This window comes from Betta splendens, chromosome 13 (genome assembly GCF_900634795.4).
Source record: "Betta splendens chromosome 13, fBetSpl5.4, whole genome shotgun sequence".
Taxonomy (NCBI): Eukaryota; Metazoa; Chordata; class Actinopteri; order Anabantiformes; family Osphronemidae; genus Betta; species Betta splendens.
This window is the reverse complement of record NC_040893.2, coordinates 14,014,012-14,040,548: the sequence shown is the minus strand read 5'-3', so window position 1 is coordinate 14,040,548 and position 26,537 is coordinate 14,014,012. Positions and strand designations below refer to the sequence as shown.

The 26,537-nt window shown below is 47.1% G+C and overlaps 1 protein-coding gene across 3 annotated transcripts in view; it reads right to left on the bottom strand.

Annotated features, from left to right (window-relative positions):
* igsf11 (immunoglobulin superfamily member 11) overlaps positions 1 to 26,537 on the bottom strand; it is a 60,324-nt gene that overhangs the window by 10,060 nt on the left and 23,727 nt on the right. For 2 of the 3 annotated variants that reach the window (XM_029171314.3, XM_029171315.3), the window contains one exon: positions 650 to 813. In XM_029171314.3, the coding sequence (XP_029027147.1) occupies positions 650 to 813 (164 nt within the window). Of the gene's footprint in view, positions 1 to 649; positions 814 to 19,220; positions 19,522 to 26,537 lie in introns of those variants that run through there. The other variant, XM_055513964.1, reaches the window with a different exon arrangement.

Here is a 26,537-nt window from a genome sequence, read left to right as displayed (position 1 = left end):
ATGCAAATTAATCCACTGTTACACAATATCCACAGCTTTAATGGGCTTCAGAATCTATTTGGGCCTACAATCAATATGGAATTGGAATGCTTCAGTTCCCCAGACTATGGACACAACTTAACTGACTAAGGTGCTACTGTATATTAACCTAAACCACAGTAGGAATCTAAGGTAACAGTGACTACCTTCCCAAAGATGTGTTCAGATGCACTGGAAAGAGAACGTTTCTGCATATATTCCTTGGTTGCATCGCTGGGAGCAGAGACCCCCTGCTGTCCTGTAACTGGTGCTTCCTCAGGCCTACAGCTCATTTGTCTTTTTTACTGCATTGTTTTTACCTAAAATAACGGTCTATACGTTTGAATGTAGACCATGCATTCTTTGCATAATGTAGATCTCTTCAATAGAATGGTTCCAGCATCTAATAATCTCTTTGCACCGTATCTGAGCACACCTTGGTACAGATCGAGTCTCGTGTACCTGCTTTGACTGAACGGTTGGTGGTGGGTCGTCCATATGATGCATATGCAGTAATAGTACGTTAGAACATTAAGTACATGCATTACATCTGCGTGAGTGAGTGAGTGAGTGAGTGAGTGAGTGAGTGAGTGAGTGAGTGAGTGAGTGAGTGAGTGAGTCCTCTGTGCACCTGTTCGGGCTGGTTGGCGTTGGACAGCGGTATCACCATCCAGATGATGTTGAGGTTGGTGAGGGCAGCGCTGGTGGTGAAGGAGCAGGGGAGGACGGCTGCTTGGCCCCGGGCCACCTGGACACTGCTCTGGGACACGGTCACGTCCAGGGCCTGCACGCTAACTGCAAGACCAAAACAAGAGCCACGATCAGCAAAGTAACGCAGCGGAGAGAGCCGAGCAGACGTCTAAACATAGCTGTTACAAGTCCCAACAGATGCGCCTTGCATCGAGTCTCCTATAAATCTGCTTTAGCTGGATCTTCAAGTTCAAAGTCTCCCTGCAGGCTTTTGATCACCTGCATCAGTGATAGTGGAAAACCTGAGGCTAGTTAGTCAGAGACAGGATTTCCAAAGAAGCTATATTAAATCATCTGCCCAACTTCTCTGTTGTTGTTAAGTGTTCATCTTGATTTCTGGAACAAGCACCACATCAGAAAACGCTCTCAGCAGCAAAACAAACATCTTGATCACACTGTGAAGCATCACGATATGTAACAGCTGATGTGGAGACATGATGGGCTGTCTCTCGACTCTCATTTTCATGGAGACATAGCCTGTCATAACACATACTAAATGAACATGAAACGTGGGAGGAGCAGTGGTTACTTTACACTATTTTTCAACATAGGCATTTTGCAATAAAGATTTCAGAAACATCGAGACCCAGCTGTCAGCTATGAAAACCTGCAGAGACAAACGTGTACATACCGCATCCTATTTCTGGACCAGTTAAAGATGTTAGAGCCTAAATTACGTTAGAGGCATCTGTTCATGTCCAAAAACCTCAATGGGAAGTAATATTAATCTAAATAGGGGGCAGGGGATGATGGCACTGATGTGATTACAGATAACTGATCATGTCCTGTGAAGCATCCATTTTAGTCACGATGTTAGATGCTGATCTTCACATGAAGCAATAGTACAGTACATCCTGCAGCCTGTCATTTGCATGGAATGTAGGAGTCAGGCCAAAGATCACGTGCAAGCACTAAATAAGTTTAATACAATTAAGTTTTTTTTTTCCCCTCTGACAATCAAGTACTTTTCTGATTAGGTTTTTGAATGTGGCAGCATATTCTAGCTGACAGACTGCCTGTTGCTCCCTTTCTGTCTGTCCGCAACCTGCTGGACTTCCTACGCTTCCCTTCTGTTGGCAGATACCACATGCCCCACAGGCTCACTGCTGGCACAGGGGAGATACACTGTGCTGGCTGTGCTCTGCTCGGTTACGGTTTATAAGAAACACACCAAAAAACAACACCTAGGAATTATACAAGCGTTTCCAGACACTACAGTCGACCGGAAAGTCAATATATGCCAATATGAGTGTGATTTCTGCAGCTTAATTGCTTAAATAATAGAGAGGTATTTCATAACATGCTTGGATCTCTAAGGTCCTTAGATTATGTCCATCTTCCAGCCCATCCCTTATGCTGTAGAAACCTCAAACCATGTTACTTTTACTGTAAACACAACAAATGAACAACTGCACTAATCTGATCTTCTGTCCTCTGTGTACACAGTGTTCACTTCCTGCACAGAATCAATCTATTGTATGTTCTTATATGAGGATTAACCGCAAAGAAGGGGGAGTTGATGCAAAAGCTCACAACCTTTGCAGATTGTACTGGCGGCATTAGGACAGTGTGAGGGTTTATTGTCATGGCCACGTGGATTAAATGCACTGGACTTATGGAGGAAGAAAGAAAAGAAAGAAAAAGTAGGAGAGCAACTGAGAAAGAAAGAAAACAGTAAAGCAAGCAAGAAAAGAGTGAATGAGAAAGAAAAAGAAGGAAGGAAGGAAGGAAGGAAGGAAGGAAGGAAGGAAGGAAGGAAGGAAGGAAGGAAATAAAGAAGGAAGTAAAGAAGAAAGCAAAGAAGTAAAGAAGGAAGCAAAGAAGTAAAGAAGGAAGTAAGAAAGTAAAGAAGGAAAGAAAAAAGGAAGTAAGAAAGTAAAGAAGGAAGTAAAGAAAGGAAGAAAGAAAGAGACATGTCCTAGAGTAATGAAGATAGAAGGAGCATCTTATCTCTAAGCCTCCTCCAAGGCAGAAGTCTCACAAGCCCACAACAGCTGGAGGGCTCATTTCAAAACAGTGGATTAGGGAACCTCAGAGCCCGTAAGCCTCTGCGACCAAAGAACACACATGCACACAAAACCATCCACAGCCACACAAATGCACATGCTTCCAAACATATGCACACACGCCCTGCTGACTCCGCGCCGCAACACGCCACCCACTGCCGCGCTAGCGGGTTTCCACGCAGCGCATGCTAGCCGTGACATGTACGGGGGCCCTTCAGGGACACGTCTAAGAGGCGGCCGGAGGAGCTCGGCGCTGCACACACTAAGCCGCCGCGTTGCCTGCCGTTGCCTCATTATTGCCACACTTCAGTCAAAGCCTCGCGCCGACTCTCGACGCATGTCCGCTCCGCCAGGATATGTTTAAGGCGGCGGGCGATCGGGCGGCTACGTCAAATACGGACCCCCCCAGATGCAAAACGGCAGCACTGTTCGCAAATGAATAAGGAACAGTGGCTCAGAGAAACACAAGCTGATTCCTAGAAAACCCCGATGTTAAGGAATTCCCTTGAATGCAGGACAGATGTACAGTATGTGAGCAGCAGTTACTGCGCGTCTCCCACTTTGCTCTTTTCTGTTGCGGTGCTGTTGCTGCCTGAGGCCGAGCGCACCACAGTGCCTCCATCTTCTCCATGATATGTAGGTTTGATGTAAATGAGCTCTGCAGCTCCATTTCCATTTTGCCATCGCCAGACATCTCTTCCCCCCCCCGCTCACACTTCCAGCCCTCGGACGGCCCGCGGCGCCGCTCAGCGGGGTCCAGACGGGCCCGCCTGACGGGAAGCAGCCAAAGCTAACCGCGTTAGCCCACCTTGATGGTGATGAATCACTGCGCGCGGCCGATGGGCGATTGGGCCTCTAATGAAGTCGGTGCTGCGGGATGCTGCTGCCGCGTCGCAATAGAAAAAGGGAGGCCTGATTGAAAGATGTGCCTCACCATGGGGGGAGAGAGAGAGGAGCCAGGTGCAAACACAGCTAACCAACAGTTAGAACGGCTCCCTCTCCTCATTCGAGAGCCAAGTGTCAAAGCCGCTGCTGATTAATGCATGAGAAAAGCACAGCGAGCGCGGAAGGCCCAGAGACGTGTGCGAGCGCTTACTCACTCAGTCAGGCTGAGGTGCAGTCATGATGGGATGGAGAACAAATGCGGGGTGAATATAACACTTCCACCCTCACACACAGACACACACACAAACACACACACATACAGCATTCCTGCCTGGCGAGTCATTTGCATCCTGTTTTTTATTCATGTGGCTCTTTTATTCATAGGCTTTACTTTTATTTCAGTTTCAAATGGATGCCCCTAATGTTGCTGCGATGAGCCTCTGGCACAGTTTTGGTTTGGGACACACACACAGAGGCTGAGACGCCCACACAGACGAGCATACACCTGTTTAAGTATGATGATGCTAAGAGACGCGACTGAAGAAGAATAATATGGATACGGATATGTGCTGCTTTTTTATGCTGCATGGTCCTCTTCAGGACACAGATGACGTCATCAGGTGTGACAGCTGGCAGCTCCGATTTCATTTTGTGTTTATACACTTTCCTCAGACGCCGATGCCAATTGTGATTTCTTTAGCGCTTTAACCTCCAGATTCCACTCCGATAGCAAAGACAAAGCCATGGAATTCAGCTCCGTCCTCCGGCGGACGAGGCTTCAGGACGTGCTGCGTTCGAGTCTGTATGGGACCCCGTGACGCTCGGCGCCGCCCGTGAGGCACCAGGACAAACCCGGCAAAAGAGCCAAACGTGCCCCCGTGAAGCTCAGGTGGCGCCGTCGCCACCGCAGCTGCTCGGCAGCAACTCATCAAAGCGGTAAAAAGCGGGTAAAAGCAAAGAAAAGGAACTGACTCACTCGTTTAATGGAATTTCTGTGTGTGTTAATGCACCCAGTTTAGAGAGGTCTAAACTTTGTTGACTTCCGGAGCCTGGCAAGAGTTTTTAATATTTTAAAGGAGTTGACATTTTGGAAATCCCCAATTTGGGATCACATTATGAAAGGTCCTCATTCATATTTCACATAGAAGCTAATGTCGGTGTCTATGGTGTGAAGAACAGGCCTCGGTTTACAAATGCACGGAAAATAAACCCCCAGTGTTCTTGAATGAATTTGCATTCCATCAGAATTAGCTGATCAAAAATTGGTTGAAGAATTTCCGCAGGTCAGAGGCCACGCAGGTGACGAGGTCGGGTTACGGTCTGCTCGAGGTTTGCCCCTCAACCTGTGCTTTACACCCCCCGATTCGTCTCCGCATTCTCCATTTGGCCTGTTCCACCAACCACCGCCCGATAAAAGAGCCTTAAAACCCCCTCGCTCATCCTCGCGTCATCCCTTCCCCGCCCGCGTCTGTTGACCTATTAGCCGCGCCGGCCAGCTCCCCGACGGGCCCGGCGACCGGCCCGCGCGGCTTAAACTGCTCTAAACTGCAGCGAGTGCCTGGCGCAGCTTACTGCTCCATAGGCATGAGGCCTCACGGCCCATATACAGTACAGGCATATTAGCCTCACAGCGTAAACAACCGGCATTTCACTACTATCCAGACTGCAACAAGTGCTTTTAGCCGTTTTCCATGGAGTAGCTGAACGCTGACGAGTTGACAGCAGCCGGCCTCCGGGCCCGTTCGGCCCGGTTCTGCCGGCGCCGGCCGAGCGGTTCCGTGCCCGGTGTGCAGGTGTGTTAGCAGGTAGGTGTTAGCAGCGCTACCGTAAGGAAGTGACTTGCATAAGACAGTGCTTACGCACCGGTTTACTATAATAGCATAAACTGGTCGGGAATAAAGACCCTAAGTCTTCTGTTGTTGTGCTCCACTCTTGCGCTGGCAGGTAAGAGCCAGACACAGCGCAGGTTAACTCAACTAGAGTCTAAGCTTCTCAGTCGGAGCCTCATAGCACATAATACTAGAGGACTATTCCTGGAACTAGCATTTAGCCCAAGGTAACCCTGCCTGATGCTTCTTAGGCACTAGCTCTCCCTCCCTCTCTCTCTCTAATTGTGTTACTCTCCTTTGCTCCTTTCTTTGTTTCTTCTCCCAGTCTGGTTTGATCGCCCTCTCTTCCCCCCTCTCTCTCTCTCTCTCTCTGAGCCAAGACAGTGATGTTAAGCACGCACACGCTGGCCAGGCCCTCTGGGAGCACCAGCACTTCCATCGGTGGGTTGGTCAGTACAGTTCTCCGGCAATGAGGCCGCGTAATGATTTACCGTCCGCGTGAGTGCCAGCGTGGCACAGCTACAGGATGACCCCTCGCTCAACCCTGAAGTGTGCTATCAGAAAACGCAGCTGGAGCTCTGGTGGTGGGAACGCCAGACATTCAAAACCACCTTCCATTACAGTTAATTACTGTAATAATTATAAACCTGACAGGTAGCTTACATCATTATTTCATGACGAGGAAGGCACATACACTTGATCTGCTGATGTGTGTGAAACAGTGTGTGTGTTTAAAGTTGCTATGCAGGTGGGTTTTTGTAATAAACGAAGGGAACAAAAAGGAAAACAGGAAACAACAACAAGCATCAGAAGACAAAAAAAGCTTCTCAGCCTGTTGGTTGTTGCAGATTTTCCGTCTTTTAGTCATTTTCTCCAGTCGGAGCCGTCTGTCAGATGAAAGCAGGTATTTATGCATCTCTGAAGCTAAACAATGCAGCGCTAGTGGAGGTGTGAGGCCTGATGAGACACAGGGACGTCTCGTGTTACCTCCCTGCTATTCAGACAGTGGCCCCTCGAGGAATAAACGCGTTATTGACTGTCTGAATGATTTCTGTTGTTTTTTTCCAACATCTGTCAAGATTTCTCCATGAACCGGTTTGTCCCCTGTGACCTCTCTTTTGTGTCCTTCCTTCTTTCCTTCCTCACTTTCCACATTCCAAAAGTCATGATTCTCCTAAAACATTCTTATTCTTAAGACTTCTACTATTGAGATCGGTCCAAACCGAACTTGTTCTGTATTTGACGTCGACTGCTCTCCCGCAGCTGTCTCACACAAACCAAACACACATAAAGCCCGTTTTTTTTTTTTTTTTCCCTGAGCCCTTTTTTGCCCCCGGTGCCTCAAAACGTAATGATTTCCCTATGGACAGCTGCTCTCAGCTGACTCTGCCCTGATATACAACCAGCCAAGTGATGCATGTTGTTATTCCGGGCAAAAACAACAACTATTGATTCTCTTCAAAACCCCATTTTAATCTCATTAAAAAATCTTTTCGTCTTGTCCCCCGTTCTTATTTAGCGACGCCATTTATAGATCAGCACTGTCATCTTTTTTTGTTGACGCAGAATCAAGGAGAGGGTCGGCTGTAATCGTTTTGTTTAGTTTTTTTCTGAACAGACATTTCCTATTTTTGTTCGAATGATGAATAGTGCACGGAGGCATGGATTTAACAATACATTCAGAGTCAGGCAACATAAATCACATGAGACTCAGATCATGTACTATTTGATTACATAACTGATAATACATAACCATGGCCAACATTAGCTAAGCTCATCACAAAATCAGTTTACATGTGACTCTATTTATATCTTTCGGAAAGAACTTATCTGAACGTATGACGTAATGGAGATGACGCTCGTATACAGACGCCGAACACCAGCCGCTGACAGTGAAGCACACACGCACATCATCGATCATTATTACAGTGCGTCGTTCTCCTTTTATTTCCATCTCAACCAGTAGTGATTTGCTTCCACCAATCAGATATACAGTAAATAATACATCCAGGTACATTTGAAATGGTAATATGGGAAGAACTCAACTCAAAAAGTGTTTCTGCATAGAGAGTTGTATTCTTTTTTTTTTCTAATCACCGCCTCTTTGATGTGCGCTTACGACGCTGCGTTGACCAGCATGGTGATGTTTTCTTAACGTATTCGCCTCGGATGCTTGACGTGGGTCAAACGCTGGCTCAGCAAACGCTGAGGAGCAGCCTACATTTTAATTCTGCACAATGTTCACATTTACATCCCCTTTTGATTCAGAGGCTACTGCACTGTGACACACACGCACACGCACGCACACGCACACGCACGCACACACACACACACACACACACACACACACACACACACACACACACACACACACACACACACACACACACACACACACACACACACACGCCTCTCTATCTTTCTTCTACTATTCAGCAAAAAAACTATGCTGAAAGAAATCAACACAAACACGCTGAGTCAGTGCTCCTCAGGCAACACGGTCTCTTTCCCAGAGTACAAGAAACAGGAAGTTTTCTTTGAGTGTCAATTTGTCGAAAACAAGCTGATAATTGACTCAGAAATAAAAAAGTAAAAAAACCGACATATCTGAGTCGATAATTACACAAGCACTTAGAATGTAGAGCCTATGTATAGATTTGAATTACAGGGCTAAACTAATATGACAGGTGCAGGCACTCACTATTAGCATATTAACTACACCTTTACAATCACCTCTGCCATTAATTCGACTTATAGGTTTTATAGGTTAGCGTTTCACCGTTAGGTTGAACCTGTCAGAAAGGTGATAATTGGATCAATTATTATATAATTATATTAATCTGGTTTAAATGTTTTGGATTCCTCATTTAATTTGAACGTGGACTTCAGCAAGAAACTAATCCAGAGCTGAATCATCACTTTCCTGACAGCTTCAGCGTGATTACTGACTGAGTTAGTGATTCGTATTGACTTAAACAGGTGTACCTAATAAGGTGGCGGTGCTGTATATAGATCATATTCTAAAATACAAAGCATTGCCCATAAAGTGTTGAGTAAAGTCGCTGCCTTTCATTTAAGGTCCAGTGACGATCCACAAGTGGTTGTGGAGGTGTTGTCCACAACACGTACAGAGCTGTGCACTCTGTTAGATAATGCTCTTGACTGTCGGTGACCTCTCCCTTCGTAACAGGCACTACGTAAGCCTCTGTGCGCGTGTGTGTGTGTGTGTGTGTGTGTGTGTGTGTGTGTGTGTGTGTGTGCTTGACGGAGCAGAGCCCCAATGCAGAGCGCATCTGCTCCGGACGCCCCTGGCACTGCCATATGGCTGGCAAACACGCCTACTACTCTTCCTTCACAAAGCCCGAGATTGCAATGAAAAGAGTGTACGACTGTGTGTGTGTGTGTGTGTATGTGTGTGTGTGTGTGTGTGTGTGTGTGTGTGTGTGTGTGTCTCAGAGTAGAGGGAAAGAGGGCAGAAGCGAGTAACAGCTGAGAAGCGCCACGTGCTGCCCATTAGGCTGAGCGAACACATCCACTCCACCTCTGAACGCACCACACACATTCCTCCATGCACAGGACACGAGACCGATGCTGATTAGCAGCCATTTTACTTCATGGTGTAGTATTTTAAGTTGCATTATACTAGTGTTGCTGTAGGAAAACAAATGATTGCTGTGTTTCTGTCTCGTTTTATTCCAGGAAACAGTGCTGAGCTGGTGGAGATGCCAGATTACTGCTTTGTGCCGCTCGCTGACAAATGAAAATGAACGCCCGGTGACTCCGTGCGTATCTACACACACTCCTCGTGCGAATCAAGACAAACAGCCGGTCGAAGTTGGGGTGAAAGCGAATAACGTGGAAAAAAACCCAAACCTAATTCTTGATTAATCATCAATGTGCTGCTGGGCTTCTTAACACTACCATCCTCCACCTCCTGAGAAGATGATGGGAATCATACATATCACATGAAATCACATACAACTTTAACAAGTTCACGCTACTCATTTTGGTTTTTAACATTTCAGAGTCAGGGCATGTCGTGAGGTTCGTGCTTCACTTACATCTGACGTGAGCCTGATGTCTGATATGTGGTGAACACCAGCCACTGCATTACCCCCCTTCCTCCTCTCCCGCCCCCTCCTCTTCTCCCCATCCTCCTCTTCTCCATTCCCTCCTCTCCTCCTCTGCTGCCTGGGGCTCCTCATGAAGGCTGTGCTAATATGAGGAAATCAATACCTCTGCCACGTCAGCTGTCGAGGGGCAGGTCGGAGACTTGTGTGTTGGGAGCGAGGTGGTGGTTGTGGTGCGTGCGTGTGTGTGTGTGTGTGTGTGTGTGTGTGTGTGTGTGTGTGTGTGTGTGTGTGTGTGTGTGTGTGTGTGTTGCTCGACAAACCCCAGCCCGCCGATGCTTCCTGCACGTCTTTCCGTGTTCCATATGCAAGCGGCCACTGAGGCTCCACAGAGTTTGACTGACAGGCAGTGAGCTGGGTCGCTTAGTGTGTTTCCTGATTGTGTGTGAATGTGGAGTCACACAAAGCATCCGACCGCTTTAATGCTGCCGTCGCTCAGTGATACAAAATAGCAGATAACGCAAAGAACCACAAACGATCCGGTCACTTACATTTAAAACATAACTCCTATAACTTAGGATCACTTCGACTCATTGACACGTTTCTCTTTGATCCTTTGATGTTACCACCTGTAGGGGCCCAGCAAATACAACATTTTCTCCTCAAAGCCTCCAGTAATCTATGGTTGCTGGCATGAACAGGGTGTACTGTACTCTACTGGAGGTATGGGGGCGATTGCCTGTGAGGCTCTCTGGTTTCCCATCTGTGAAGGAAAATCCATAGGACGGCAAGACCGTGGTAATGTGAGGAGAAGCAGTGCCTGAACGTGTGAACGATCACCTCTAACAAACTCGATTCGAGTAAATTAGCAGCGACATCGGACGTGTGTAAGTTTAGTGGTGAGGGTCCTTAAGGATTAAGAAGAGTTACACATGCAGCCCTCTGTCTTAGAGGGTCTTTGTTTCAGGAGGACAGTTCTCATGCCTTCCTGTGAGGACACACACACACACACACACACACACACACACACACACACACACACACACACACACACACACACACACACACACACACACACACACACCACCCCTCAATAATCAGCTGAGCTATTCACCGCTCGGGGCTACAGACAGAATGAACACATTCATCACATAATTACTGTGGAGGCAGTCACACACTTCATCAGTCTATTCCTGTCTCCAAGTGCCTCGGAGAGAACAGCGAACGTATAAGATCTCCAAAAGACATTGCGAGATTCTTATAGCCCCTATCTAAGGAGCGTCAAAGGATTTACAAAGCACAAATTGACATCTCGACTGATTCACGCATCCACCGCGCGGCAGAAAGCCGAGGATTGGAGGAAGGCGGATGGTTGCATGATGGCGACGGCAGATAAATCTTTAAAAGCCTCTCCCATACTGAGAAATATCTTCAGAAATAAAAGGGTCTTTCTCCTGGGGGAAAGATAAGTGGAAATTCATAAAGGCATCAGTTTGAAATCACAGGGGCTAAAAGAGCCGTGACGGCAGAGGTGTTTGCGAGCAAAGCGGCGACATAAAGGAGGATATATGGAAGGTGAAGCGCTGATGTGGGGTGATGGATGGGGCTGGGGGTCAGCGGGACGCAGGCCCACCGTGGGAGGATACTGAAAATCAATGGTGATGTAAAAGACGCAGAATTGCCAAGTTCACGTTGCACCTCTGGACGGAGCTGCCTAATAAAACACAGCGAGCGGTGGGACAGGGCCCGAGTGCAGATGTTGGCAGGCCTAAATTCAGACGTTGACTTAGAACGGACAGATGTGCAGGAGCGTTTCAATTCATAATTAAGGATCAAGACATCGGATCAAACCATTGATTGAAGCAACGGAGTTCCTGTGTTAACGTCATTATGTTCCGCAGCTGTTAGCGGCTCCAGAGAAATAACGGCTCCACGTTGTTTGTGTCAGCGTTCGCGGGCTCCGCTCCCTCTCCACGGACCGGCTCAGACATCGGGGGCCCAGCGCCGGCGCCGTGTGAAATTCAGCGCCGGGGCCAACGAAAGCTTTCACATCACAGCGTCATTTACATTCAAATTAATTCCATCAAAAGCAAAGCTGAATGTTCAATGAGCGCGGGGTTGAGCGAGCTGTCATCACCCTCTTCTCTGGAGAGGGGGGGGGGGGGGAGATACAGAACGAGTAAAGTGACACATGCAGAGTGTCTGATTTAACCCCCCCAAAAAAGCATCTTAATAAATATCTGCACTGCTGCTTAAAGTGAACAACAGAGCACCTGCCGTGTCACAAACAGACGCTTGCACGCGGCCCCACTGCTTTTTCAGCGGATGCTGAGCGGAGCGGGTCGGGACGCGTCCTGCAGCCGCGGCCTTGGAGACGAGAGCGTCACAGCACATTTCACTGTGATGTGACGTCCGCTGCAAATAAATGTCACGTGTGAATGACAACTGTAGAACACGGAACCCTCAAGACTCATTTGCACATAACGATGAGCATCGTTTACCCTCCACCCAATGATCACTGTTATTTTTTCCTGCACCAGAACAATAATCACTATTGATCCACTGAAATCAATAGCAGGGCTTTAAACCCATCCCACACACACACACACACACACACACACACACACACACACACACACACACACACACACACACACACACACACACACACACTCCAGGGCAGGGCTGCAAACAGCCCAGCAGCTCGCCTGCGGTGGCATAATTGCGTAGCGTGTCAAAAACACTGATAAATAAATCAGTGATTACTTCCCTTTGTGAAGTGCTGCAGTGCCATTATTGAATATTCATGTAGGTAAATACATTCATGCCGGCTTTTCTCCTGGGCTTCACGCTGTTTTTTTTTTTTTTTTTTTTTCTCCTGTAGTTTTAAAACACAACAGAAAAACACGAAGCCGCTCCTCTCTGTGTGTTCTGCATATCTGCCCATATTTCCACCACGTTGCCATGTTTGTTCATCTGGAACATATTGCTTGACTTTTCAGACTCTCCGCGTTCAATTCTCTCCTGAAACTCAAAAGCGGATTGATATTGACAGAGGGCTATTGATTCCTGATCCCCCGAGGCTGAGATCAATCACCGGGCACGGTGTCGTTTCCCACTCCATCGTTTCTGTAATAACTCACTGGCGCACACATGAAATAATAGCACCCTCCTGACCTGCTTGTCTCCATTATCTCTCCGCACACTCCGTTCCTCCCTCACACTCTCCCCCCGTCCAATCTAATATCTTGATTGCACGAGAGTATTTATTCCATCCCTTATTCACCGTCTTTCTCACATTCTCTGATGTCAGCGTTTGTGTGTGTGTGTGTGTGTGTGTGTGTGTGTGTGTGTGTGTGTGTGTGTGTGTGTGTGTGTGTGTGTGTGTGTGTGTGTGTGTGTGTGAGTGATTATGCATCTGAGCGCCGCCACTTTAATGTATGAGGTACTATACACATTAAAACGCACATCTACACAACACACACACTCGCACAAACATGCACATACACCATTGATGGCAACTTAGCCTGCATGATTACTGTTACTCTAAGCTGCTTAGGGGTTCTGTCCCATCTGGCTCTGGTGTTCGCAGCATCATTCACCCTCCCTATCTCGCCCCACACGCTTCACCCCTTTCCTCCCACCCTCCTCCTGTTCCAACCCGCCATCCACTCCACCAACCCCATCCACCGGCATCCAAACACACACACAAAGTTGGAGAACAGAGGCGGAGCAAAATGGATGATAATCCTGCGTAATCTGGGTTTACCAACTATTAGGGCTCTGCAGTGTTTTCTTACGTAATCTAATCATCCGTAGAAACGTGCAGTCATCCGTCAGAATGAGCGTGTGTGTGTGTGTGTGTGTGTGTGTGTGTGTGTGTGTGTGTGTGTGTGTGTGTGTGTGTGTGCGCTCGTTCGGAGTGGAAGCCGGAAGGAATGCCTCCTCATGCCACCTGGACCTTTTTTACGGATGGAAAACACGCACGCGCACAAGAAGCCGGCCAAAGATTCACACGGGGAGATATAGATTATGGTGCACTGACACACATATGCAGGTCGGTGCTTAATCCACGTACACAGCACCGCCGCCAAAACACACGAGTGCACGCGGCCTCGAAAACAAGTAACTCAGAGCGTCGGGCCAGCGAGGCTTTAGCGTTTTAGCCAGTGCTTCTTCATATCTGGACGTATAAAAATGGTGGCGGTGCTAAAGTTTACTGCTGCAGCCTTATGGATAAGAGGGCTTAAATCTGCCCATACATGACATCATGTAATACTGATCTGATTGGTGCACACGGCGACTTGATGATAGTACAGTAAAGTATGGGACAAACCCCCTCTCAGTTGCTATGAACATACTCGCTATTATTGTTGTGATGTCGCCACTGGTTTCTGTGATTCTCAAAGGAGCGGTGAAAGTGGCTCAGCCAGGTACAGTATGGACGTCCAGCCAAGCGTTTATGTGCATTTGTGGGAATGCGTCTGTTCATTCGGTGGCGCTCGTAAAAGTGGAAGATTGCATTCTGCGTCGAAGCTTTCTGCGCTTCTACTCCAAAAAGCTCCAGAGGGTTTTCCAACGCGACTATCGCAGGTTCTATTTCAGTGAGAGATGCCATTGGCTGTCCTTATTTATTTGTATTTTTGTAGTTTTTCCTCCGTCTGTCTGCCTCACTGGTTGCGCCGACGCGTCTTTTTGAGGATGTCTCACCGCCGCCGTCTCTCAGGCTCAGCGAACAACAAATAAACAAACAAGAGTCAACGCACAAATGCAACCGCTCACCTGAAGGAGGTGATTCATGCATGTGACCCCAGTAGACACCCTGATAAAAAGGGGGAGTGGTCGTTTTTGTTTCAGCATATAAACAATTTTACAGTTGTTCAAAAATTGAATTATAATCATTTATTTAACAATAATTAAAATTATGGCCAATAAAAAAAAACTGCACAAGCAGAGGTTTTACAGAAGCAGTTGTTCCTACTCATTACATTACTATAAAACCTTTATCACGCTGGGTTCCAGCGTAGGTACCAGCAACTAGCTGCCGATCAGCCAGTATACACAACTGGAAACCAAGCAGATGGTTGAAAACCATCCAATAATGTGTGAGCAAACTTTGTGGGGGGCAAAGGGAGTAAATTAGTGCCAGAGAGGGAGCGAGAGAGGACGCACCATGAAGAGGCTCACATTATGAATGATTCATGCGTTCATCTCTAACGATATATGAAGAACTTTCGATTTCTCAAATGGATCACATGCCCCTGCTTCCCCAGCAGTAAAAATGTCTCGGGTTTAGATTTCTTACGAGGGGAGTAAGCGATGTCTGTCTGTCTTGTCACATCCACATTTTAATAAATGTTTAATACACTTTTTTTCCCCCCTGACACATATTGCATAAATTCGATCGCCAACCTAGAAATGATGAAAACGCAAAGATGTCATATGGGACCGTTAATGCAAATATTTGCATAGACTGGTGAATATGATCCTATTAGATCACCAGAAAGGGACAATGTGAGGGAGGCCAGTGATAATATACTGGCACTGGACAAAGACCAGCATTCATTGTGTGTAAAAGCGAAGTCTGACCGTTCATAAGTGAGACAATGTGTATAAAACCAGATCTTCATCAAAGACAACATCATCATTATGCAACAGAGGAAGAATCTAAAATTCTTTCTCTCTGAAGAATCCTTCCAATGGGACCCTTAGTTAAAGTTTATGCTGGGCATTTTTCTATAGCAATTGCTGTAAGTGGCACCAAAGCACATCTCAGCCTTGCTGTTGTCTCATTTCCATTCACATTAGTCCCATGTGGGGACTACGCCTAATGAAGTCATGATTACTTAGCTGTCTGCGTGCCGAATGAGAAAACCAATCAGCGTAGTTATTACAGGCATCCTTCACCTGTAAAATACAGACGTGCGAGGGTGACGGCGACCCAGAGGAAATCTGCCCGCGCTGAGCATGCTGTTGCTCCTGTTGCGTCCACCACCATCAATTTAATGGGCCTCCATATGGCGCCGCAGAATCAATGAAGGATCATTGCGGATTCCTCCCGGCCCCTAACGCTGGCGGGGAGCGGGAGAGACTAAATTTATACTGGAATTCCACTGAGACGTCTCAGAAGAAATGGCGACTATATATGTACGATAACTTCAGCCGCCCCCTCTCCTCCTGAAGCCCTTTAGCGGTGGGTCACGGAGGAAAAAAAAAAAGGGAGAGCGTGGCTACGCTCTGAGAGCTTTGACCCACATCTCTACCACAAAACTGTCACAGGACGGAAAATGAATGAGTGACCTTGGTAGAAACTCTTCTAGCCACATCTTGTCTTGGGGATAGTCCTAGAAAGACGGTGTTACTGTAGCTGTGTGCTGAAGAGACTCGGAGAACAGTTCACACTTTGCAGATGTTGCAGATGTTACTTTTAGAAACTGAATGCCCAATTTATATAATACAGAGGTCTATTAGGTCTCCAACCACTGTGATAATGAGCTGATTTCTCTCTAGAGCTCGTCCTCGTATGTTGTGCTCATACTGTACGTTTAGCTTAGATCGACAAGAAAGGAAGTTTTGTTGGTTATCCTGTATCATTTAATAGAGAACGAGAACGCCTGAGGGGCGAGCGTGCAAGTTTAGAATATCAATTAGCATCAACCACTTCTATGAAAATCTGCTCGGGGTGATGCAGATTTTTTTTTTTTTATTTCATACAAAGAACAAGCTGCGCTGAGGATAGAAGGTGGCGCTTGGGAAGCACAAGGAGACACTGTATTTCTCCGCTCCACATCTGAGGGCAAGTACGATTAGATCGTTAAACCTCTTTTTCGTGATAAAACATCAAATGCCACTGATCAAAGAAACATAAAGTGGGCTGACTCATCTTGCATTTCAAGAACCTAAGGGTGCGCAGAGGACGGAACAAACACAAACACGGTTGTTCTACTGCCAACCTGCGTGTCTGGAGAAGCAGTTGGCTGTTGTGTAACAAATTTAAAAGCCAAAGAAGACGACTCCTCACGAAAAAGTCTCCTTAATGAGTCGACGTCTCTCACGCAAGATGCATTTAATCACCTGCATTGCAGCAGGTACTGTAACAGCAGCAAACACAGGGTGATCTTAAACCACACTAGCACAAATGTGGACACTGCATCCCCTCAGCTAATAAACAGTGGAGACAGAGGAGCCTCACACACACGGCTGAACAGAGGGAGACGTCTGTCCCGTGGACAGAAGGGGGATGATCAGCACATGATGCAGCGCTATTTGACAAAGTTACGCTTGTAACCTCACACACACACACACACACACACACACACACACAGACACACACACACGCTCTCACACAGATGGAGAGGCAGGCTTGTGTGCACACAACATAAAGACCTTCGCATTTCTGGGTCGACAGACGCATCTGGGTGATGCTCCAACGTCTAGACAACAGCCGCGAAAGATGCAAAGAATTCAGACACGTGGAATTATTAAAAAACAACACTGCTTCGTGTCACACGCGGCGCCGTTAGACGAGCGCTGAAAAATGACGGGGACGCTCCCACCTCGTTATAAAAAGACAAAGCAGATTTAATATGCAGCCGGCGTAGAGACGTCTCAGTCGGCGTCCGCGGTAGTACATATGCTCTAAATAAATAAAAGTTGTGTGTTTGATTCAGGACAAACACGCGAGCTGATGAAACCCCATTCATCTGTTTGCTTTCTGCCGTCTCTGGTGAGACATTAGGGCTGGAAAACACAGTAACCGAACGCGGGAGGGTGAGAGACACCGAGGGCAGATTGTTAACAAACTCGCCATCTAAAAATACGAGCTGACAGTCAGTTCCACTTTACAGTTATCTCTCTATCGCACACTCAGTTTCACACTCGGGTCCCAGAGAGCCTATCCAAGGATCATTTTCACCCCGGTGCAGGTTTAAATCATACACGACACTGAACACATCCCCACGATGGCTGCTAGGAAGAATCATAAAGGTATGATAACTCTGGGTCAATGCGGAGCCAGGAGACATTTAGACACTGTATACGGCAAAGATGTGCACGGTGGGAGGGCTGTGGTCCCCAAGCAATTACACGCCCAAGATAAAAGCGTGTGAGGAAAACACGTGGTGCTTCATTCTTCTTTTTTTATCAATGCAACAGCAAAATGTTGACTGCACTAATTCAGGATTGTGTAATTTTAGAGGCTTGAAATTTCAATCAAACTCCTGCCACAGCCTGTCAGGACCTAATTAATTGGCCACATGACAGAGAGCCGAGCACATGCTCCTTTTTATTTATTTTTTTTACCTGAATGTAATTGTTCAAACACAGGTCTGGCCTGAAGTTATCAGGTGGGTAACGGAAAGGAGCTGGTTTGGGTTAGAGGGGTTAGGAGCCTGACTCAGTCTTGAATAAAAGAGTTTGTGTAATTTTCACTCCATCCTTGAGATTTCACACTCACTCCTGTGAAAAATCACACTTAAAGGGGCTCCAGTAAGCAGGGGCTTAATTGGCTGTGACGTGATGTGCATAATATTAACTGAAGCTAACGCTATTTAAATGCGTAGCGCTAAAGCTCACACACGCGCACAGTAACATTTTGGGAAACACTCATAATCACGATCATCAAGGTAACCAAACGCATTGTGTCAAACGGCTGGATATGAACCCGCGCGTGTGGGACCATCGCATGTGATCGACATGCAGGGAGGAAAGCAGCTCAGCAGCATCTGCAAATCATGCAAATGAGGGAAGTCGCAGCTACTGTACAACAGCCGGGGAGTGAGAGAGACGGCGAGCGAGGCAACGCGAGCGCGCTAGGAGCTGCGCAGTAATGAGCAGGTCAACTTCTGTTATAAATCACAGCTAGCGTGTGGCACAAGCAAAATGTGTTTGGCCCACAACAAGAATAAGGTGCGGGGGCTAATACTGTACCCTCTGACCCGTACCTACAGGATGCTCAGCGCACGCCAGCAGCCCTGACCCATCCTCAGACTGTCTGAATCCTAATTACCGCTGACTTATTACATTCCCCTTTGATTGACTGTATTCACATTCACTTTGCATAAGCTCTAAATTATTGAAGTGGAAATACGCACTGAATTACAGTGTGATAAGTAATGAATCATATATTCTGTGTAATCCAGCTGGTAATTACACACTTGTAATGTTCTGTGGATTTAGGACTAGTATGAAAGCTATTTATGCATTCACGCTTCACTGTAAGCTGATTAACGAGTGTGATCGCTGGTGAAGACAAATTATTTTGGCCTGTTACCTCCTTCAGCTCCATTACGCATTTTGCACATTAAATAACATTTATAAAACATGTTTGCTCTGCGTAATGCACTCAATTTGTGTTGTGTTGATTGTATACAGTAGGTATTATAAAAACGGTTGTGCCGGAAAACGCGGCTCATTATCCGAAGCCCAAAGGATACGATTAGTAAATCGCGCAGGATGTCTTAAAATAACGGCACGACAATGGAAATGCTCTTCGAGGAGAGATAAGCTGGGAATGATAGCGATGCATTCACTGCCCTGAGGTGCATAAATCTACAGATACCAGGTAATGGACTCTGCGTTTGCTATTAGAGGCTAATTAAAGTTGGGCCACCGGAGCAGACTGATGTAACTTATATAGTAGCGGCACAGATCATAATACGCACCAGGATTAGGAGAAGAGATCACTTTGACATTAGTGCGAAGCTCTCAGTCTCTCGACACCTTTGGACTGAGACGAGGAAGGAGTCGTCCCAACACATGGGTCCTGTGCTATGTATGGGCGTCTGGAAGACGGTTCCAATTTAGCCCGGCGTCCTTTAAAGCAGACCGGGCCCTGCCTTGGCATTTCAACATGACAAAGACGAAATCATACCCTGCTTCTTGGAAGAGGCCCCCGGGAACCCGACCCCCCTCCTCACTTTGACTGGGGTCAGAGAAGCTTCTCTCACCTTCTACTTTTCTCTTTCACAAACCTCTCCCACACACTCCGAGCGCAGTCGACTTGTTTTATACGCGCGACCCCGACGCGTAAAACCCCCAAAATAACCTCTTAACACAATTCCCCCCACCGCCGACATGCCGCAGCTGCTGCGGTGTAAAAATAGCGGCATCATCTTGAGGTGTCTTACAAGAAATCATTAGGTGAAATGTGAGGTTCTGGTGGGTGTTGAGTCCACACATGGCCAAGTAGGGAAAATCCTGCAGCTGACGCAACGTGAAGCCTTTTAGCGAAACGCCAGGACTCGTCTGACCTGCGTCCATCTGTGAGCTCCCTCTTCCTCTGCAGCCCAGGCCGTGTATTTGGTCACGTCACATGTTTCCTGGCTCCAACCGCCTTGTCTGCTACATTCAAGCCATCTAACTGTCATCTAAGGTCTTTGTGATTCCAGTGCTTCACGTGAAAATGAGTTTATGTGTGGGAAAATTTGTTTAGTTATTATGTTGCTCAGGCAACAGGAGTAATATCATTCAATCAGGCTGTTATAAAGGTTAAAAGGGCACCGACAGAATCAAACAGATACAGTAAATGACCTCTAATTCTTCATTAATTCTTCATCATTCTTCATTAATAACAATATCATTTTCTGAGTCGAGCCATCACCACAAAACGTGAGCTGGAGGCTCAGTAGCCAGCTTTGTGTGTGTAGCCGCCGTGTGTTGGTGGGTTTGTAAAATCAACGCCTGCAGGACTGGAAACCCTTGATACCAACACCGGGACAGAAAACGAACGCGTGCGTGGGAGGTGGTCGTCTGGGACGCGAGCAGATCGATGACCAACCAGGCAGGAGGCAGACCCGGTCAGGTCCCCCGGCCCGGCCGCGGTGAGGTCATGACCTGGAGGAACAGTCAGAGGGGGACCAGGACTGTCAGACGGACCGTCTAGTAAGGTACCGACAAACCCACAGAGTAAACACTGAGCTGAAACGCTGATAAAATAAGGAGAATGACATCAAACCATGTTTCATGAACACATTTTAAATACAGGATTGTTGCAAAACAACCTCTAGCACGTTTAAACTTCTATTATGGTCACGCCTGATTAGTTGACCAATTACTCACGACAAGCAGCTTAGAGTCGACTCTGCTTTCACAAACAAAATGCATCGCATTAGCCTGAACCAGCTGCCTCTTCCTCCGGGCCTCAGTCAAAAAAAGACTGAACCAAAACAACCACAGAGCTGTAATAATTCTCTCAACCTACTTCACATAATTGTGTCTCACACGTGATGCCTCCACTTTGAAGTTTGGGCTTTGTATCGAATATAATTCACTGTATTAGCCTAACTACTCACACACACACTTTACAATAAAAACTAGCTGAAAGCAAATAACGTCTGCAAGCTGCGAGACTAACACCAAGCATGTACGTGATGACAGCTACTAGCTTAAAGTGCAAACCTCTAATTCTGCCACAGCGGAGCCTGCATCACATGGATATATAGATTTAATATGAACCCAAGCATATGCAATATAAAGATGCTCCGCTGCTGAGGCGAGTATTAATCTTTATTATCTGGACTCCTCTTAAATATTGCACAACTCGTTGTTTATTTGTTCACTGAAACTGCAGCTGTGATCAAGTGGGAGACGAGTGCAACAGCAGACACTGACAACCAGGTTGGGTTTCTGTGGGCATGTACAGTAGGTGCCACATTTCTGCATCTGCAAAACCACCCTCATGTGTAATTTATTAAACTCATCCAAATGCTTTGCAGAAAAACAATTTGACTGGAGGTGCAGTTAAGTGTTGCCATCGTGGGAGGAACCGGGGAGGCGACCCAGCACGGGGACAAGCGCCACAATCCAAGCAGAAGAACCGCCTGGAGCCACAGAGATGGCCCTGCGCGTTCACATGGGTGTGTGTGTCTGCAGCCCACTGACACCACTACATAGCATAGAGCGGGCAAACGTGCAACGAGAGGACTGTGACGCAACAAACAGGCGCGGCTGTGTTGGTACGGGGCGTCATAGACAGAAATGTATGGGCCAGATGAGGCACTGGTCTTAATTCCTCCGACCCCTTTGAAGCCACGTGTGAGGAGAAACTAGTGCATGAGCTGATGCCGAGCTGGCACCGACCAAAGCAGCCATCCACGTTCCTTTCTGCTTCCATCCGTCCGTCCGTCCGTCCTCAGCTGTGTCTCTCCTCCCATCTTCAAACAAACAACACTGAGATCCAACTGGACCCAGTCGGAACGAGACGGACGTGCATTTACAGTGTGCCACATATATGCATCGGGCTGGTAACAGGTTACGCAAGGTAGGACTATAAATAGCGTTGGTGTCAGTGTGAACTCAAACATAAACCATTAATCTGGAATGGCACGAGCCATCTGTAGCTGACATCAGGAAATCAGCGCTCACATGCTGTCTGTGGGTCTGCATTAGTCTGTGTGGCAGAAACGCTCCGGGGGGGGGGAGGCAGGAGCGGCCGCTCGCTTCCTTTCCTGCCATGATTGGATGAAAAAAAAATAGCAATCAGCATCGGGCCATTTGCATTCGGACCCGAGAAGCTCTGTGGTTGAACTCTCTCAGTGGAGGTAGTTTAATTCATTCCTCGAGGAGAAAACCATCACACTGGTTCAAATGTAGAAAACGAGCTGGTGAGGTTACAGAGTTTACATCATATAATAACATGAAATATAAAATGATATAAATATATATATAATAGAAACTGAGCACGCATAGAAGTGCTGGGTGAAGCCACAATGTTGAAAATCTACAGGTTGCAGCTCTCATTAAAATAATATTAATTAACCTGTTTCCTACAACGAGCCACAATCAGTAAATGCATGACCTGCTTCCAACGCAGCTGTGATCTCTCCACCGTGCAGAGTTCCCATGCCTGCATGTGAAGGGTCCACGCTGCTGCTGGGCCCGTGTCACAGCGCCGCACAAGGGCGGCCTTGTTCCCACCGAGGGGCATCATAAACGGCGGGCTCTGGCCTCTGCTTCCTTCACGAACCCATTGAACCTCCCCCGCCGGGGCCGCGGGGCCCACGCCGCTTCGTTTCAGGTCACGAGTGACAAATATGAAACTGTTCAAAGTTTCATTTGTGTTCAATCCCGGCCGCGTGAAACAAGCGATAACGCGCAGCCTCCCGGTGCTGAGCGCGGTGGCGGCAGCGGCGCTCCACTACACACGGGCTGTTAAACCTCCACTGGTGATTAATGAAATGAATTTCCTATCTACGCCATCTTGCATAAAATAAGACTCGGTGCATCGCAGGTTAAGCGAGTCAACTCCCCATGAAGCTGCTATCATAACCTTCAGCTCCCACTTGGATGAGCTCATTACATTTCGGCGCTGATTAATGAAAGCAGCAGAAATCACTGGTATTGTTACAGGAGGGAGGGAACTGTTCCGGTAAGAAAGTGTCCCCTTGCGAGGCAACATTAAAAAATAGTCAATGGGCTTGTTTATCTAAAAGAAGACAGTAAAAGAGCCGGCCGTGAACGCACGCAGCGCAGTCTCCACACTTTATCGGATCACGACTAAACCCACAGGCCTCCTGTGGAACTGATGTGCTCATCACACTGGACAAGAGCAGATACTGTACAGTGGGCTTTGCTCACAAACGCGCCACCTACATGAGTCGTCCCACACTCTGAAAGCCTGGTTTCTCTCACCTACAGCATAGAATTGGTAAAATGGAGTGTGATCGTGGTGAGACGGAACTATTTCAAGCAAGAATCTCCCCAAAAACAACAATAAAGGCTTAGCCAGGAAATGGTTTCCCGAGCTAGGAAGAACTAGCCTAGCACCGCTCACGGCCTCTATTCGATATCTCCTTCCACATATCTTCTTCTCAGCTATGATGTGTCGTGGTCAGCATGTGAGCTCAAGACATTTTTTTTTAACTTTGTGTTGACGGACTGTATCGCACAACCCAAACCCTTGCTTGGAGGAGCAAACAGAGTGTAAGAATCCAAGCCCCAGCAGCCAAAGGACACACATGAGCTACTGCGTGTGTACCACCACGTCCGCTGCCTAGCAACCGTATCCTTCTGAGCCATGTAGCCTCACCAAGCCTCTTTCCAGCCAGGATCAAGTCTCAAGTCCGAGTTGTGTCTCTACATGCCAAACACTAATAGAGTTTACATCAAACATCCCCCTCCTGCCGCGACAGCTGAGCAGACAGATCACACACCTCGGCTCTTGCCTCTCTGTTACGGAGTCCGTGCCTTTCCCTCCGTCTTCTCTCCTTCCCACCTCCAGAGGTGCCGGTAGCAGGGTGGAGTGTCACCTTGCTCCGCGCCCAGGGGCTGGTGGATAGATGATGATTTATGGGCGAGGAAAGCGCGGGTTTGGGGGATGAGGTGGTGGATGGCTGGCTCTAAAATCACTTGTGGCGGTGTATGAAGGCCTAGCGTGATGAACGAGCGCGGCCGCTACACGCCACTCAAAATGATCCTCCTCCAGCGCGTGCTGGGCAGCTGTGTCGTCTTCTAATGGTGTTTTTACCCTGTACACTCCAGCGTATACAGCAAGAGTGACGATGCGTGGACTAAGAAAAGCCTTAAGGCGTCCCTTAGGAGCCGTTTAATGGAAACAACAAGAATCTGTGCATTTGTGTGAAGTTTAACGACATACTGTATGCTTTGCAGAGAGTCGAGCCAACGATCCAATTTTGAATGAGATTTTCTGTTTCTCTGCAAAACCCAACACATCTCCATTTTCTCAGTTTGTCAGCTGACAGCTTTCAACCGACTGACTAAAAAGGGTCCGACTGAATGAAATCTGTGTATAAAACCGCAGATTAACGAGTAGCACTGCATCGACACAGTAAGTGATTTGTACTTCAGAGTGCTGATCTGAATTACAAATGACGACTCCTTCTACTGCGTGATCCTGCTCGCGTTGTTTGTGGCAACGGAACCCACATTATGTTTATTTTATACGAATGAAATCGTCCACTGGCAGCGAGGGACCCCCGCGACGCGCGCCGCTCAGCGGGGTGCCGCTCCCCACGGCTCCCTGAATAACCAGTCGAAAGCAGCGTGAGCCTCCAGGACATTTACAGTAACGGGGGACGAGCTCCAATGTTCCGCTGCCAGTGTGCAAAGATCCGGTCTGAATCCAGCCACCGTGTCAAGGTGCTACGGGACAAGCAGAGGGCCGCGTAGCTGCGCATTTCAAACCACTTGCAGTGAACAAAGGCTCCCGGTGGCCAGTTGTCCGTCCTGTGCGCATGCTGCATGAGTCACACGCCAGCAAGTCACGCAGGCAGACTGCGCGCCGCTCCGTCCGAGTCCATTCATATGTCAGTGATTTCACAGCCACGTATTGTTGCTCTGTTCCGTCATCATCCCCCAGCGAACATACTGCACTCCCTGTGTGAAACTGGAAATCGTTCCATCAAGGTTCCAACAGGGCGTTTATGGAACTGTCTGACTGAGTCGTACGAAACTCCGCAGAATACATTACATCTCATCCGTTCCACAACTAGTCCAATCAAAAGACAAAGTCAGTGATACGATTCCATAGTGTAGGATATTTGTGTACATAAGACCCCGCATATCACATTACTCTGTGCCACAGATCCCCACCGTTATAAAAAAGCTAAACGATTCACTGCACATCAATAAGACACGCTGCTGCACTGGGAACATGTTTGTTCACCTCCATCAACATGGCAATTTAAACCTCCCCCCAACAGCTCATGCAGCGGTTGTAACTTATCCCTCAGTAGAAAGATCATTTTACAGTTAAGACGTCACAACTGTTATAAATTATTATTATAATTATTAATAGTCAGTGTGTACTGTTTGCTACACCAACACTGTCTGATGAAGTTGGCCTAGAACCCAATGCACAAGGCGTCTGGTTGACTGGATGGAGACGCTAAGAATTTGTCTTCACAATTTTCTCCCACAATTGGCTCACAAATACATTGCACAGGCAATTTGCAGTTCAGGCTGAGGCCAGGGAAATAGCTACAGCTACAGCAGTTGACTTATATCCAGTCATATTTTATCATAGAGTGCTGCTTGTCCTGTCCCCCCGTCAGGGTATTTCAAAGCTCCACAACTGGCCCAGTTCCCTGCATGTGGCGACAATAGCATCAGCACGCAGTAATGAATCAAATTAAGTGGAATGTCATCTAGGCTAACAGAGCTTTCCTTCTCCTCTCAGCATGAAAAGGAATAGTTTCATGCTTCCAATTTGTCTCTCCCTGCCCTCACTTGCACATATTTTGGCATTTCATTTGAAAATAAAAAAAGGGGGAAAAATTATGATTCTGCTAAAGATGCGAAAAGAGGAAGAGGGGAAATCCAGCAGGAAGTGCAGAGTCTTTATCGATGTATGGAGACGGAGGTGCAGGGATAGACCGGCGCAGCGGTCTGCGGCTTGACGTTAATATATACAATAACAGATTATATCCCCGGAGGGTGGCTCCTCTCCCTTTCTTTTGCTGTCTCGCTCTTTGTCCCGCCCGCTTTCTTGTGAAGAGATTAAAGTACGTTAAGGTGATGTGAGGCAAGAGTGATACGTTACAGTGACAGACGAAAGAAACAACACAGCAATATGCTGATGTTATGGTGATGAGAAAGACAGAAGATTAAAGTGCAAGAGGAGGAGACTGTGCAAAAAAAAGGCAGAGCTATATTTTAAATAAATAAATATGAACTGAGGCTTATGTATCACTGTGTAAATGACAGCCTCTACTATTCAGAAAACAAAAGACCAACACTAGGAGCCTACAGTAATATCATATCTGGGGAAAAGCATGTAAACAAACCCTTTGCTTCTTGGTCTGTGTGTAAGCTCAAGTCAGCTTCAGTAATAAATTGTGACAAATGAAAATGATTGGCAGATAAATTGAATTTGTCAAACACTAGGGCAGAGTAATAAACGACAGTACACTTTGAGCGACACCCACCTCTAAACCCTCAGTAGAAGATTTCATAATTTACATTCACAAAGCTTATAATGGGATTTTCACGACTCTTGTTCACCACAGAAATGATACTCGCTG